The 15,642-nt window shown below is 51.3% G+C and overlaps 2 protein-coding genes across 2 annotated transcripts; one reads left to right on the top strand and one right to left on the bottom strand.

Annotated features, from left to right (window-relative positions):
• The first annotated feature begins 622 nt into the window (after positions 1 to 622).
• On the top strand, positions 623 to 5,960 carry LOC123138972 (G-type lectin S-receptor-like serine/threonine-protein kinase LECRK1). The gene is made up of 2 exons (XM_044558812.1): positions 623 to 2,544; positions 5,765 to 5,960. The coding sequence occupies exons 1-2, from the start codon at positions 635 to 637 to the stop codon at positions 5,958 to 5,960; spliced, it is 2,106 nt and encodes a 701-aa protein (XP_044414747.1). The 5' UTR covers positions 623 to 634.
• A 2,209-nt stretch (positions 5,961 to 8,169) lies between these two features.
• LOC123133776 (uncharacterized) lies at positions 8,170 to 9,564 on the bottom strand. The gene has a single exon (XM_044553182.1). It carries the CDS (start codon positions 9,520 to 9,522, stop codon positions 8,269 to 8,271), a length of 1,254 nt encoding a protein of 417 aa, XP_044409117.1. The 5' UTR covers positions 9,523 to 9,564; the 3' UTR covers positions 8,170 to 8,268.
• Positions 9,565 to 15,642: the final 6,078 nt, after the last annotated feature.

Below are 15,642 nucleotides of genomic sequence, written 5' to 3'. Positions count from 1 at the left end.
TAGATGAGAATTAGCAAATCCGTTGATTAATCGCCGAGAGCTACCTCCCGTCGTCCCGTTTTCTTCCATGAAAAAGTCGAAGCTAAGAATATTTCGCCCAACAAGGCAACAAGTCTCGTCTTCCTTGAGGAAACACGATTGACTTGTTGAATGATTCATCGCAAAAAAGAAAGACTTGTTGAATGGTTGGTAGTAACTGCAATCGTCGTACTGTACGCAGTAGCGAGCAAGTATAGATTGAGCCTAGTTAGCGCTTCGCAGCTCAGCATCCATGGCTGCAAACCATTTGCATCTGCTGTTGTGCTTAGCACTAGCCATGCTTGTTTCCCTCGACTTCTCATGCGCACAAACGGGCATCACATCTGGGTCCTCCCTGAAGGCCGCCGCGGGCGCCGGCTGGTCGTCCCCGTCCGGCCGCTTCTCCTTCGGCTTCTACGCCACGGAAGGCGGCCTCGCGGTCGGCGTCTGGCTCACCACCACGCCCAACGTAACCATCACGTGGACCGCGAACCGCAACGACACGGCAACGGGCGGCGCGCTAAGGCTCGCCGACGACGGTCGTCTCCTCTGGACCGGCGCGGACGACCACGACAGGACCGTCGCGCAGCCGTCAAGGCCGGCCGTGGCGGGCGCCATGCGCGATGACGGCAACTTTGTGCTGTTCGGCGCCGATGGCGCGGTGGTGTGGCAGACGTTCGAGTCCCCGACGGACACCCTGGTCGCCGGGCAGGACCTCGTGCCCGCGGCGCAGCTCTTCTCCAGCGTGTCCGACACCAACAAGGCCGTCGGGAAGTACCGGCTCGCCAACCAGCAACACGACGGCAACCTGGTGTTGTACCCGGTGGGCACACCGAACGACGCAGCCTCGTCGTACTGGAACACGGGGACGTTCGATCTGGGTTTCACACTCACCTTGCGCCTTGATACCGGTGGCCTGCTCTACCTGGTGAACAACGATGGCAGCTTTACCAAGAACCTGACACGGCCTGGGGCCTTGAAAGCGGGAGAGCAAGCCTACTACCGACTCACGCTTGATCCTGATGGAGTTCTGCGTTTGTATCGTCATACCTTCGTGTCTGGCTCTGGCAGTGCGTCCAATACCACCACCGTCGTGTGGAGCGCTCTGACCGATCGGTGCGATGTCCATGGCGTTTGCGGGCACAACAGCTACTGTGTCCTCGACCAGGATCGGCCTAGCTGTTTGTGCCCGCCAGGGTTCGATTTTCTCGACGCGAGCAATGCGGAGCTCGGTTGCACGGTGAACTCCAGCGCCGGCGACTGTAAATGGGGGCAGCAACAAGATGCCGCAGACTTCTCCGTGAAGTTGATGCCAAACATGGAGTGGGCGGACGTACCGCACGAGGTGGTGCGCAATGCCACGAGCGCGGCAGAATGCATGGCGGCATGCATGGCCGACTGCTTGTGCGTTGCAGTGCTGTGGGACACCGACAAAGGCACGTGCAGTAAGCAGCAGCTCCCTCTGCGGTACGGCCGCGCTGGAGGCAGATACACGCTGTTCGTCAAGACCGCGGGAGCGGCGACAGGCGGCAGCGGCACCCACAGCAAACCCGTCGGTCGCACGACCATCATCGTGCTGGTTTGCATCGGCATCCTGGCATTCGTCGCGTTGTCGGCCTTCATTGCGGCCGGGTGGCTGCTCCACGTGAAACGGAGGGCCGTGCCCCGGAACGTGGCACCCGCGAACGCGGACGCCGACGGCGGCAAAGGCTTGGAGGAGGAGGAGGCGGCGCCCCTGAGGTCTTACAGTTACCAGGAGCTGGAGCGCGCCACGTACTGCTTCCGTGACCCGGTGGGTCGCGGCGCGTTCGGCACGGTGTTCAAAGGCGCGCTGCGCAACGGCGAGCAGACTATCGCCGTGAAGCGGCTGGAGAAGCTCGTGGAGGATGGCGAGCGGGAGTTCCAGAGAGAGGTGCGCGCCATCGGGCGGACGAGCCACCGCAACCTAGTCCGCCTCCTCGGCTTCTGTCACGAGGGCGCGCACCGCCTCCTGGTGTACGAGTTCATGAGCAACGGCTCGGTGTCTGACCTGCTCTTCAGGGGTGCTGCCTCGACGCCTCCGTGGTCCGACCGCCTTGGCATCGCGCTCGACGTGGCCCGGGGCCTGCACTACCTCCATGACGAGCTCGATAGCCGCGTGATCCACTGCGACGTCAAGCCGCAGAACATCCTCATAGACGCGGCCGGCACGGCCAAGATCGCCGACTTCGGGCTCGCCAAACTGCTCCAACCTGACCAGACACGCACTTTCACCGGTGTCCGCGGCACGCGTGGGTACCTGGCCCCGGAGTGGTACAGGGGCACGGGCCCTGTCACGGCGAAGATTGACGTGTACAGCTACGGCGTGGTGCTGCTCGAGATCATGACATGCAGGAGGAACATGGAAATGGAGGAAGCCGGCGAGGAGCAAACCCTGATGGACCTGGTGTATGAGTGCCTACTGAAGGGTGAGGTGAAGAGGGCCATGAAAAGCGAGGAGGACGTCGATACAGCGGCCGTGGAGCGGGTGGTGAAGGTTGGGCTCTTGTGCGTGCAAGGAGAACCTGAATCTAGGCCATCCATCAAAACCGCCATCTTAATGCTGGAAGGACATCTAGACGTACCATTTCCTTCGCCTCCGGCTTCTTAGCTAGTGATGAACTTTCATATCATCCAGGTCGTTCGGGGCATGATGAACTACTAGGCTATCAAATGCAGATGCCGCTAAAATTGATGGAGTCGAACACATTTGTCATGAATGCAAATGACATGCACATATAGATGATATTTTTCTAGAATATTTAGATATCTTATTTTCATTTTTCTGGTTAGTATGAATTTGTTATGAAGTTTTCAAAATAACATTCAAATGGTTAAAGGGCAAAAGCATAAGTTGAGCAAACACAATCGGGCAAAACTGATTTTTTTAAAACTAGCGGCAAATCAAACTGATGGGATATAAGTAGGGGCATAAAATTAATTATCCAAGCCATCACCGCCGCCATGGTGCCCCCGGCTTCCTACTGATGAACTTTCATATCACCCAGGTCGCTCGGAACATGATGAACAACTCGGCTATCAAATGCAGATGCCGTTAAAATTGGTGGAGTAAAATAAAAGGGTACAAAATACAAACACGGGTTACTATTACTTTTGGAAGGAAAAAAAATCTGGAAAAAGGATATATTAAACCCTCAAGGAAACAAGAAAATTTGGTTTGCTAAGCATCAAAAAGCATGTAGGAAGACGAGACAGCTCCTTCACGGCAACGCTGTTGGAACGCTCGATCGAGCATCACGCGTTGATCGTTGTCCTTCCATGCATTGACCATCCAAAATTCTCTTCCCTGAGGAATTGTAATGGGCGGGACTCAACGTGTCCCACCCCCATGACATCCATGCTCGAGATACCACTAACCCACGTTGCGGTAGAAAGAGTAGAAGGTGTCTTCTTTCACTCCTAGCCCAACACCAACCATGGATTATGGGTCGACGCCTCCATGGTAGGAGCAGGGCCGGTCTTGAGAATTCTGGGGCCCGGGACGAAACTATAACTCGGGGCCTTTACCGTAGACCATAAAAGACTATTAAATAACTATCTTGAATTGTCAGCTAAAGGAAATACAATTTTTGTTTTGTTTTATACAAGTCTCTTCTTCACTAGTATGCCCAATAGCTATTTCATTGAGATTATCCCGGTTTCTTAGATCATAAGCACCCATAGTAAAACTTGGTACCTCCCAACGACTTGCAGGTGATTTAAAAGCCAAAGATCACTCACATTATTATTATTCATGTTGCTGTCAACATTGTAATATGCATAATCCTTGTCATCCAAATTGACATTATTTTATGAATGTGGCAACTATCAGTGAGTCGACAAACTCAAATCTTTTGGGGGACGGCTAATGCGCGCGCGAGCGCTCCGACGCTCGATTTTCCGACCAGGCAACCTGTTCCCGATTACAGTAACTGTGTGTGGATACATTATTGCCAATTAAGAAAAGGGGCCCCCAACCCACCACCTCGTTAAAATCAGGGGGGCATGATTAATTGAGGGATGGAAAGTTATGTGAGCCCCGCCGGAATTTCAGAGAAAGGGGGCACATGATTAAACGTGCATGCACGTATGGGTTAGTTGCATCTTGCATCGTCAATGGAATAGTGGTGCCATCATTTGAATACATGGAAACAATGACTATAACTGACTTGGAAAGAGATAGAGCGTGTCGGAAGCTGAGAGGGTGTTTGTTTCCAGGGACTTATTGACTTAGGGACTTAAAAAAGTCCCTATAAGTCCCATCTAAACCAAACAGGAGGGACTTATAGGGACTTAGGGGGTGTTTGGTTCAGGGACCTTTTAGTCCTAGAGACTAAAAAAAGTCCCTAAAAAGTCCCTAGAAAACAAAGGGGGGGGGGGGACTTTTTCTACAGGGACTAGAAAAAGACTCTATTGGAGAGTCTTTTTTGATTAGTCCCTAGGACTAGATAAAGTCCTAGGACTTCTCAACCAAACACCCCCTTAAAGTGGGTATTTGGGACTTATGAAATAAGACTCTCAAGGAGGGACAGATAGGGACTTTTTAGGGACTTGAGACTTATAAATTGGGACTAAAAAAAGTTCTAGGACTTATGAACCAAACAGGGCCCGAGTATGACTGCGCGAAGGGGATCGCGCGCCGCCACGCTCGGTCGCGGAACCAAGTCCTATCATCTTTACATAAACAATGTCTAATGTTGTACCAATGCAGAGGAAATTTCAATGAACATTTATGAATTTTGATAAATCATCCTGATAAACTCCGATACGGCATACATACGCTAGCTATACACAAAGATCATAGGCATACCTATCTTCGCTGCAACTGTAATCTCGCTGTCACAGTGCAAGGCCTCTCGCGAGACGGCATGGCTGCGTCTTGCGTGGGAGGCAGCGACATGGCTAACTCCGGCGGTCCGGCCCTCCCCTGACCCGGGGCTCTACAGGAGATGGATATCAGGAAACGATCTATTATCTCCCTCGATCCACTTGGCCTTGCTGTACGCTACAAGTTAGTCCAAAAATCAGACGCACATCTCAAGACAAAACAATTGGATGCACTATTTTCGGCTGGTGAATAAGGAAGGAAATCAGGAGCGTTTTTGGCAACAACTCCTAATTATTCGCATGCAATAACTGATCCATTCATCAATCGTAGCATCAAACAGATCTCAAATTCAATCGTCACAGGAAGGAAATCAGAGGAAAACGATCTACGCTCATTTTTTTGCGGACGGAGTATGTAATACTTGGACGAGGCTTGCCTGCTCCCCGTAAATACTCCCATCCGTGCTCCCTCGCGTTCAACGGCAGAGTTTGGATGGCCCACTTGCCTACCATCGTCTTCTCCCTTCTCGAGTAAAAAACGAATCGCGACCAAAATCCGGCGAACACCACGACGCGCCTCGCGGCGGTGCAGCGGCTGCGCGCAGACGGCCCTGTCGAGTCTGCCCCGGCGCCCGGCGGCCACGACGGGCACTTCGATCCATCGATGAAGCTCACCACACCAGAGCTAGCAAGCCGCATAAGTCTGCACATCCGAGTCACTGCTACCCCCTGCAGGCCTGCACTACACCACGGAGCCCGCCAGCCATGGCGTATGTGTATCAATGTATCATCCTCTACTCTTCTCAGACACCATCAACAACTTCAGCGGGTGTTCACTGTCCGTACTTGCCATTGTGCCAATGGATCCAATCATTAATTGATTAACCTTTCTCATCTCAAGTCTCACCGGTGTAGCGAGGAAGCACGTCGGCACCAAGGCTATGTTTATGGGTGTTGTGAGTTCTGACGGCGTCGGCGAGGAGGCCGAGGAGGTGCCGAGTCACGCCAGTGCATTGGCGTCCATGGGCATGAGTTACTCGCTAATCGACCGCTTCGGCAATACCCCTGCCAGCGAGCGAGGGAGCACGAGCAAGTAATTTCAACGGTGATTTGTTCTAGGAGAATTTGTGAGTACTTGGATTGCAAAATTGCTATACGATACGGCTAGAGATCGAGGCAGACACCATGGTCAGCCACTCAGCCTGAAGGGGTCGTGTTACGGAATGGAGACGGAAGGGAAGGGTTGAGACGCGCAGCCGCTGCATCGCCGCAAAGCGCGTCGTGGTGTTCGCCGGATTTTGGTCGGGATTCTTTTTTTCTCGAGAAGGGAGAGGACTTGGATGTGGGCCATCCAACAGTTAATCTCTGCCGTTGAACGCGAGGGAGCACGGATGGGAGTATTTACGGGGGAGCAGGCAAGCCTCGTCCTGTAATTACTTCATCCGTTTAGCATTTGGGTCAGGGCAATAGGCACATACAAGAGCAGAAAAAATACTTGGGGGCCCCTTGGCCGCCGGGGGGCCCTCAGGGCCGGGCCTGGGTAGGAGGCGCCCACACCTGCATTTCTAGCCGGTCTTGGTGGACCTATGGAGATACAACCCCATGACTACCGATGGCTGTCGTTGAGCAAGCTCACATGACGCCATGCCCGTGACCATCGACGTCGATCTACCTGACAGAATAGCAGCGACCCGACCACCATCATAGAGCACCGCACCCACAGGGAGAGGGACCTCATTGCCCACGGGCACAACATGGACCGAGCACATCCTCACTTACCTGGAGCAGGAGCTCCGAACCGCCAGAAGCCCCAATCTGATTTTCCCAAGTATGGGCCCCACGACATGACCATCTCCGCCATGCAAGTAGTCCGTGCTGCCGACATGAACCTAGGAGAAGGGAGGAGCGAGCACGACCCGTGTCCCGCCACGAAACGCCAACCGCCGTCACCCGAGCTATTGTGACCACATTGCCAACTAGTGCATCCATCGCACGAGATCGAACCTGATCATGGCAGGGCGCATAAGATTCCCGCCATGACCCAGCCCTCTGCTTGACGGATCTGCGCCGAAGGTAGCCAACGGAGGCGACGAGCGCCTCATCGCCACCCGACCAAGGGAGGCCAAAGCCGCACCCCCAACGTCAGATCAACATTCGATCCGCATTCACGTCGCCACTCATGCGCCTGTCCGACACCGGCGCCACGCCTTTGCCACACACCACGGCCTGAAGGTCGTCCCACACCACCGCCCAGCTGAGCGCCTCGCCGTCGCTGCGCCCCCGCCGCTCCGCCGTGTCTCACGCTTCCGTCGTTCGCCAGGAGGGTAGGACGAGCCCCGCCGTCGACCGAGCTTCGCTCGACGCCGCCTTTCAACGGTGGCGAGTGTAGAGCGGTTTGTGCATTACGCAGGGGCTGGGGCTAGGGTTCGCCCTGATGTCGCTTGCGAGAGCGACACGGGAGAAGCGGTGCCCTCCCACCCTCCCTCCTCATTCAAGTACAATCTCAATGGCTTGAATCATCTCTTTTCTTTCTAACCTCCTCATTAAATTTTTAATGCAGTATGATTAACCCATCTTAAATAAACCTACCTTGTGAAATATGTTTGCAGAGAAGAAATAAGCTTATCAGCTAGACTAATAGATCTATTATTAATAACTTTTGTAAAGATTTTCAAAAAGGTATTAAGAAAGCAATGCAACCTAAACATCTCAATTTTATCACCTCATGTACCCTTAATTAGCAACAAAGTTAACACACCATAGTTCAACATAGCAAGATCAAGCCTACCATGATATATAGAACTAAAAAAAAATACAAATCCCCATAAGCGAATGGCCAAAAACGCAGATAAAATTCACTAGCAGCTAAACCATCGGGCCAGCAGCCTTGTTATGCTTTAATTGAAAAATGGCAGTATTACTTCTTAAGACCATGATGAACATCTTATCTAATAACTCTCAGGTCCTAAATAAACATGTACATTAGATTCTGCAGGACCAAAAAGATTCTGCAAAAATAAACATCTCCCACTCCCCTGAAATAACCCTTTCCTCTTTGAGATTCCGTAAAATCATGCTAAGAATAGCTAGGATTTTTCATAGACTCAAATAGACCATTATGTTCTGATAATATGATACTCTCTCCATTTGTATTTTTAGATATTTCAATATGAACTACATATGAAACAAAATGAGTGAATATACTTGTAAAATATGTATGTATACATTCTTTTGTAGTCCGTATTGAAATCTCTAAAAAGCCTTATATATTTAGAAACCGAGAGGTAGATAGATAGCTGAAAAGTGAAATATCCAGAATACCATGAGTACCTGCGATGATCGAGTTCCATCAAATTACTGTCAGAAAAAACCTTGAGATGGAGATGGAGAGGTTTTAATTAGCTGCTAGTACAATGGCGCCATGCTGGAGTGGTAGCCGAAGACGACGAAGTCGTCGTGCTTCTCCCTGCCGACCAGTTCCGCCACCGTGGCCGTGGCGTCGGTACGCATGTCGTACCGCAACACCTCGCGACGCCACACATTCTCGTTGTCAACACCACCACCCACGCCGTGGCCGCGGCGCTGCCTGTACCCGATCCGCACCGCCAGGCCCAAGACCTCCGCGCCGACGTCCACTCCCGCCGGCACCACCGACCACAGGAAGCGCGACGCGGGGGGCGCCATGCCAGGGATTTCGTCCCAGCTCCTCCGGTGCACCATCTCCCACCGCGTCAGCGAGGCATTGCCCGAGGAGGGCGACGACGACAGCGCCCACACGGCCAGCAGGGTGGGGCTCGCTGACACCATCGCGATCCTCCCGCGCCACGCCACCAGCTCCCTGCTGCCCTCCATGTACCCTCCTCCGTCGACCAGGGAGGACGGCCTCTTCTTCCCATGCGGCGGCGGCGGCAGCTTGCCCGCCGCGTCGGCGCCGTAGTTGTACCAGAGCACGTCGCCCCGGTTGCAAAGCCAGTACGAGAGCCCGCCCAGTTGTAAAGCCTTGGGCTGCACACCGCCGTACGGCGGCATCCGCACGGTCGCCCACGACGCGCGCCATCCGCGCGAGAGCGACGAGAAGGAGAAGATCCAGAACCTCCACAGCTCCATGTTTACCCGGGCGGGGACGACGAGGTGGTAGCTTTCCTGAGGCGCCGTCGCCGGGTCGTACGCGAGGCACGCCCTGAAGGCGCCCTCGCCGGCGTAGGGGATCTCACGGAACGCGCGGGTCGCGGGGTTGACGACCCAGAAGGTGCTGCCGGTGGTGACAAGAAGAAGGCCGCTCGTGGTGGAGCAGAGCCGGAGGTGCTGCCGGTGCGCGTCGACGACGGGCAAGAAGGGGAGGCCGGCGTCCGGCGGGGCGACGGCGGCGGCCGCGGCTCCGGGGGTGAGGACCTCGAGCCGGCCCTGGTGGAAGCGGGCGAGGACGCCGGAGGCCGGCGAGGGGCACTGCGCCTGCACGCGGGTGAAGACGGGGTCGTGGAGGATGAGGTGGCGCCACGCCTTGCAGACGGGGGCGAGGCGGAGGAGCAGCCGGAAGGGGAGGCGTGCGAGGATGCTGTAGTGGATCAGGTCGTCCGGCAGCTGCGCCGGCGGCGGCGTGATCTGCCGATCCGAAGAATCCAGCCGCCGCCGTATTGTTCTGTCGACATCGGTCTGCATCGAGTCTCTACTCTCTGCCCTATCTTTTTCGTTGGCGGCGGCTTTGTGAGCTTGAGTTGCTGTCAGTCTTGGGACAATTTTGATGGTTGTACTGTTGTGTTCGGGCCGGGTCGTTCGGATCCCTATAAAGCAGCAACTGTCGGGATAGGAGCTGCGCGCGGAACCAGTATTCGGTTCAGTTTGGGTGCGGCGTGTTGTGTTTTGGCATGGCTAGACTTTTTTTTTGGCGGGGAAATAAAAACTTTATTCAATCATCTCTAGCTCCTGCATGATGAGCCATAATGCTAGTCATGAAAAAACTAGGAGGGGAGTCCATCCAGCAACTTGTAACCCCTAACGTGCAAGCAAACTTGGCACAAAAGTGGGCTGAAGTATTGGCTTTTCTAGATACATGTTAAATAACAAAAGACTAAAAAAGATAATGCTAGTTCTTCTATCTCCAGTAGAACGGACGCTATCATCGAGCGCGAAAAAGTGTGCGAAGCCCACAGGTCGTCTACATCCTTGCAGTCAACCTCCAGAACAACTCGCAGGAAGCCTCGGAGACGAGCAAAAAGAACACCATCACGCAGAGTCAAAGCTTCTGCTACCAATGGATCTGTCACTCCGGGGTAAGGCTTGCTCCAGGCCGCAAGGAAGGCAGTCGAAGACCGGGTGATCCCTCCTGCACCCCCTTTACATTCCTCACGGGAGATACCTGCATCAGTGTTGATTTTAATCAAATAACCCTCAGGCGGTCTCCAACCATAGCCGGCCAGGACTTTGGTGTGCTCCATAGGAAGTTCTAGCACCGCCAAAGCAACCTTGATCGATCTCAAAAACTGGACTAGGCTTGAGCTTTCCTTATCATGTGTTATGTCGTTTCTGGAAGTCCAAATCGCCCACATCACAGTAACAATTTTTGCCCTGTCAGCTTCTTGAAACCTTGGGTCGCAAAGAATATCCTTCGCCCATGTTTCTGGGTGGAGATCAGCAAGTTTCACTTGTAGCCATTCTCTCGCTTCCCCCCAGAATCTCTTTGCATGAGTGCACTTTATCAGTGCATGCATCAAGTCCTCATCTGCAGCTAGGTAGACTGTACATCTAGCCATGGTGACAATGTGTTTGTGCTGCAGTGTTCGCTCCACAGGAAGAATGCCCCGTAGAACTTGCCACCAGAACACACGAACTTTAGGCACCACCTTTAGCTTCCACAACCTTGTCCATAACTGCTTCTCTGTCTCTGAAGTGCCCGTCGTCACCCCTTCCTCTAGAGCTGAGTGCTCGTTGCGAGTCATAAGAGCCCGATACGCAGATTTTATAGTATAGACACCCGTCTTCTCCCACGCCCATGCCCAGAAGTCCTCACCTCCCCCTTGCCGCAATGGTATGTTCAATATAGCATCAGCATCGGGAGCGATAAAATTCCTCCTGACAATTTCCATCTTCCATAACCAAGAGTCGTTGTCAATGAGATCGGAGACTGTGTGTAGTGTGTCATTTCCAACCTGCATAGATGGCTTCATGGAAAGCTTCCCTTGGATCCAAGTATCATTCCAGATCGACACCGAGGAACCATCCCCAATTCGCTCGATCAAACCAACTTTGAGCGCCTCCCTTCCTGCTATAATAGCACGCTAGGTAGCCAAGGCGTTATTTGGTACAGTGGCATGCATAAAGTCCGTGAGAGGGAAATACTTCCCCTTCAACACCCGACCACAGAGAGAGTCTGGGCTTGTGACCAATCTCCATCCATGCTTACCTAGCACGGCTAAATTAAACATCTCAAGATTCCGAAAACCCATCCCTCCTTGTACCTTCGGTGATGCAAGTGTTTGCCAATCAACCCAGTGCAGAGAGAACCGGTCGAGAGAACTACTCCACCAATATTTTGCCATACTAGATGAAATCCCCTTATAGACTTTCTTCGACAATTTAAAACAGCTCATAGAGAAAGTTGGTATGGCATGTATGACTGATTTCAATCGAACCTCCCTCGCAGCACAGGAAACGAGTCTCTCTGATCCGCCATTTAATTTTCTTCTAATTCGCTCCCCTATATGATCAAACGTCCCACTTGTGATGCGACCTACTGTTGTCGGAAGACCAAGATATCTCTCATTAAACTCTTCTACAGTAATGCCCATCAATCTCTTCATTGCTTGGCGATCTATGTCAGAGGTGTTTGGGCTGAAAAATATGGAGCTCTTCTCTCTGTTCACACACTGACCCGAACAATCACCATAAATTCTGAGAATGTCATTCAAACGCCGCACACTCTGCTGTTTTGCTTGCATTAATATCAAGCTGTTGTCCGCAAAAAGCAAGTGATTGATCCAGGGTGAATTCACACTCACCCTTATACCTTTGTCCACATACGGTCTTCGAAAGTTATTAAGCAAGGTAGTAAATCCCTCCGCACATAACAGGAACAGATATGGCGATGCCGGGTCCCCTTGCCTTAGCCCCCTAGAAGGGGAAAAGAACGGTAAGATCTCCCCATTCACACGGATAGCAAACCTCACTGAAGAAACACACTTTAAGATGAGTCGAATGAAGGACGTATTGAAGCCAAGACATGCCATAATAGTTCCTATATAATGCCACTCAACACGGTCATAGGCTTTCATCATATCTAGCTTCACTGCACACACACTGTTCTTTCCTTTCCTCCTCTTTCTCATCGCATGGACACTCTCATAGGAAATAAGGATGTTATCCGTAATCAGGCGACCTGGGACGAAAGCACTTTGTTCTCCCCTATGATGTCGTCCAAAAAGATCCTCAATCTGTTTGCTATACACTTGGCTGCAATCTTGTAAAGTACATGACAGAGAGAGATCGGTCTATATTGATTAATGCGCTGGGGGTGTCTCACCTTGGGAATAAGTGTTATAGTTGTGTCGTTCATCCCCACTGGTAGCTCGCCCCCATGAAGAAAGTCGAACACGGCCTGGATGATGTCATCCTTGATCAAATTCCAATGCCGTTGGAAGAAACCCGCCATAAATCCATCCACCCCCAGGGCCTTCGATGGTGCCATCTGAAATAATGTCACTCTCACCTCCTCTGTCGTGTATGGCCTATCAAGTATTTCATTCATATCAGCCATAACCCGTTGAGGGACTAATTGTGTAAGCTCATCCATTGGTCGGTGCCCTTGGGATGTGTATAGATCTTGAAAGAATGCTTGTACCACTGTACAATTTTCCTCCCTCGTCTGACATATGGTGCCATCATCGCGCACAAGATTATCAATCTTGTTCAACCTCTTCCGTTGAGTAGCTTGCAGCTGGAAGTATTTCGTGTTTTGGTCTCCCTGCCTTAACCATAGCACTCTTGACCGCTGCTTCAAGAAGATCTCCTCCTGTCGCAGGTCCTCTTTGAGTTGTCTTGCAACTTATATCTCCTCAATAGAGGTCCCTCGACCTATAGATTGGCCACGCAATTTCTCAAGCCTGGAACGCAGTTTACGAATTTTACGTGCCAAACACCCAACTCAGCAGCACCCCATTCAGAAAGCGTTGATTGCATTGAAGAGAGTGCCTGAAGAACACCACTAAGCCCCTGCCGGCTAGATCCCGTCTGCCAATTTTCATTTACTACCTGATCGTAATCAGCATGGCACTGCCACATATCTTCATAGAGAAACTGTTTGTTTGCTCTAGAACGCCCCTCGGCCACATATTCACGTAAATCCACTTTGACAAAACAGCGATCAGATTCTGTTGTGCTGATGTGCCTAACGTGAGCATAAGCAAACATATTAAACAGCTCTGGATTGCCAAAAGCTCTATCAATCCGAGCCTTCACATTTGCATGTCCTGGCTGTCCATTATCCCATGTGTATTCTGTTCCTGACCATCCAAGATCCTGCCACATACATTCTTCCGTAACTTCTCTAAACGCCCGCATTTACCATTCAGGCCGAGCGGCTCACAAGAAATGCTCTGACCCATACAGAGTTTCATTAAAGTCGCCAACACAAATCCATGCTGAATGTTGTGTCGCGAACAGGGTTTGGAGAAAACACCAACTCTGATAGCGATCCTCCACCTTTGGTGCATCGCAGAACCCAGTGAACCTCCACTTATCTGATCTTCCTTCCACCTTCTGCACCCCTACATCAATGTGGCCAGAACTATAGTTTTTGAGCTCGACTCGAATGTCAACCGACCAAAACAGACCAATACCTCCACTCAATCCTCTGCTATCCACAGCAAAACACCCCGCAATGCCTAACTGATTTTGCAATGCTTCGACTCTCTTTTCTGAATTTTTGTCTCCATAACAAACAGGAGACAGGGCAATTCCTGCTTCACCACACTGCGAAGCTCTTGAACTGTCGATGGGTTCCCAAGCCCTCGACAGTTCCAGCTAAGGAACCTCATTGCGAATGGCAGGGCTGCATCACACTGCCGTGCTGCCGGAATTCATCGGTGTAGGTTTCTTTTTCTTCGGTACCCGTGGCTCATCTTCATCCTTTTCGTGACTCAAGTCTTTTTCAGATGACCCAAGAACTACATCTTCACCATTAGCCGCAAATGGTTCATTAGTCAGTAGTGGTGTTTCCACCCTCCTGTAAACCTGCTGATTAGTAGTCGATCCCCCCTTGCGTTTTTACTGCTCGTGTTGTTTTATTGGGGATGTGACCTCTGCACCCTTTTCTGCAGCAGTACTAGAGTTCCTCGTCTCAGCTTTGTTACTCTAGAAACCCTGGTACTCCTTTGATGAGTTGTCACCCGAGTACGCTCTCTTCCATTCATCCATAGGTCTCAAATTCTTCCCAAACGGTAAATCTCCATTGGCATCCCTAGTCCCCGACGTCGGACAGTACTAATCCGAGTGACCAAGCCAGCCACACGAAAAATAGAAGTGTGGTACATTCTCGTATTGGATATCATACAGGTCTGAACATTTTCTACGAGCTGACTCAATCAATATCCACCTCCTAAGAGGTTTGCTCACATCAATCGTAACTCTTGCTCTCAAGTATCCATTCACATGATCAAACGATACATGTGTTGCTTGTTTATCAATTTGTTTAGCAATAGAAGCACTCCATTTATCATCCTGCAGATTGAAGGGAAGGTTTACAACTCTAGCCCAAAGTTGCAGCCTATCAAACCTGAGTTCAGAAGGACGCATGCAATCATCAAACTCTGACAGAATCACCGCATTCTTACTCACATGCCATGGCGATCCCTCCCATACACGATCACGATCCCGTTGATTTGCAAATTCAGCTACAAACGCATTATCCCCAACAGATCGAAAGGTCAATCCCTTAGGATTTCCCCATGCCGGCCGAAGGGCACTGGTAATAGTCTAGATGTGGAGTATATTCCGGTGCAGTACCTTTACTGCCAGCATCCACTTCGCCGGCGCCCCATCTTCCCGGTCATCCAGCACCAGCGGAGTCGCCTCCTCCTCCATGATGTCAAGTTTTCCTAGGGCTTCCGCTAGCTTCGCCCTTGCCGCACGGGGCGACATAGGCTCCTTTCCTCCACGCTGATCCGATGATGTTGCCATCCTCCAAACGGCAGACCCCTCGCCCCGCCGAGTAAATTGACGCGTGCCACCAGGTTCCACCCTCAAAACCCTAATCGCCAAAGGAGCGCTCCGGGAGTTTCGGGGGCAAAGTTGTGGACTCTTTCCTTTTGGCACGACTAGACTGATGGGGGTGCCTTTCAATTTCATACGGTATCTCCCAAGATTATTTTTAGTATTAATCATGCAATCTCTTTGTGTGGTCTATCGCAGTTCTTCTTTTGTTTTTGGTGAGAAAATAAGATTTTTGTCTGTTGGAGAAAACTCAGTCGATTTACGCTGTTTTGAATCTATTGGGCAAAGACTAGGTTGATATACATAGTACATTGTTTTGAAATATGAAACTGAAAGTCGAAGCTAAGAATATTTCACTCAACAGGGCAACTAGTCTCGTCTTCCTTGAGGAAACACGATTGATTTGTTGAATGGTTCATCGCAAAAAAGAAAGACTTGTTGAATGGTTGGTAGTAACTGTTAGATAATAACGATAATTAAACGAGACACGGAGACACGGAGTTTTATGTGGAAACCCTTGCGGGAGAAAACCACGGACGCACGAAGGTGTAATCATTATGATGGAGGAGTATTACA

This window comes from Triticum aestivum, chromosome 6B, assembly GCF_018294505.1.
Source record: "Triticum aestivum cultivar Chinese Spring chromosome 6B, IWGSC CS RefSeq v2.1, whole genome shotgun sequence".
NCBI classification, from domain to species: Eukaryota; Viridiplantae; Streptophyta; class Magnoliopsida; order Poales; family Poaceae; genus Triticum; species Triticum aestivum.
Note: the sequence above shows the minus strand (reverse complement) of the source record. Positions and strands in the feature narration are given on the sequence as shown.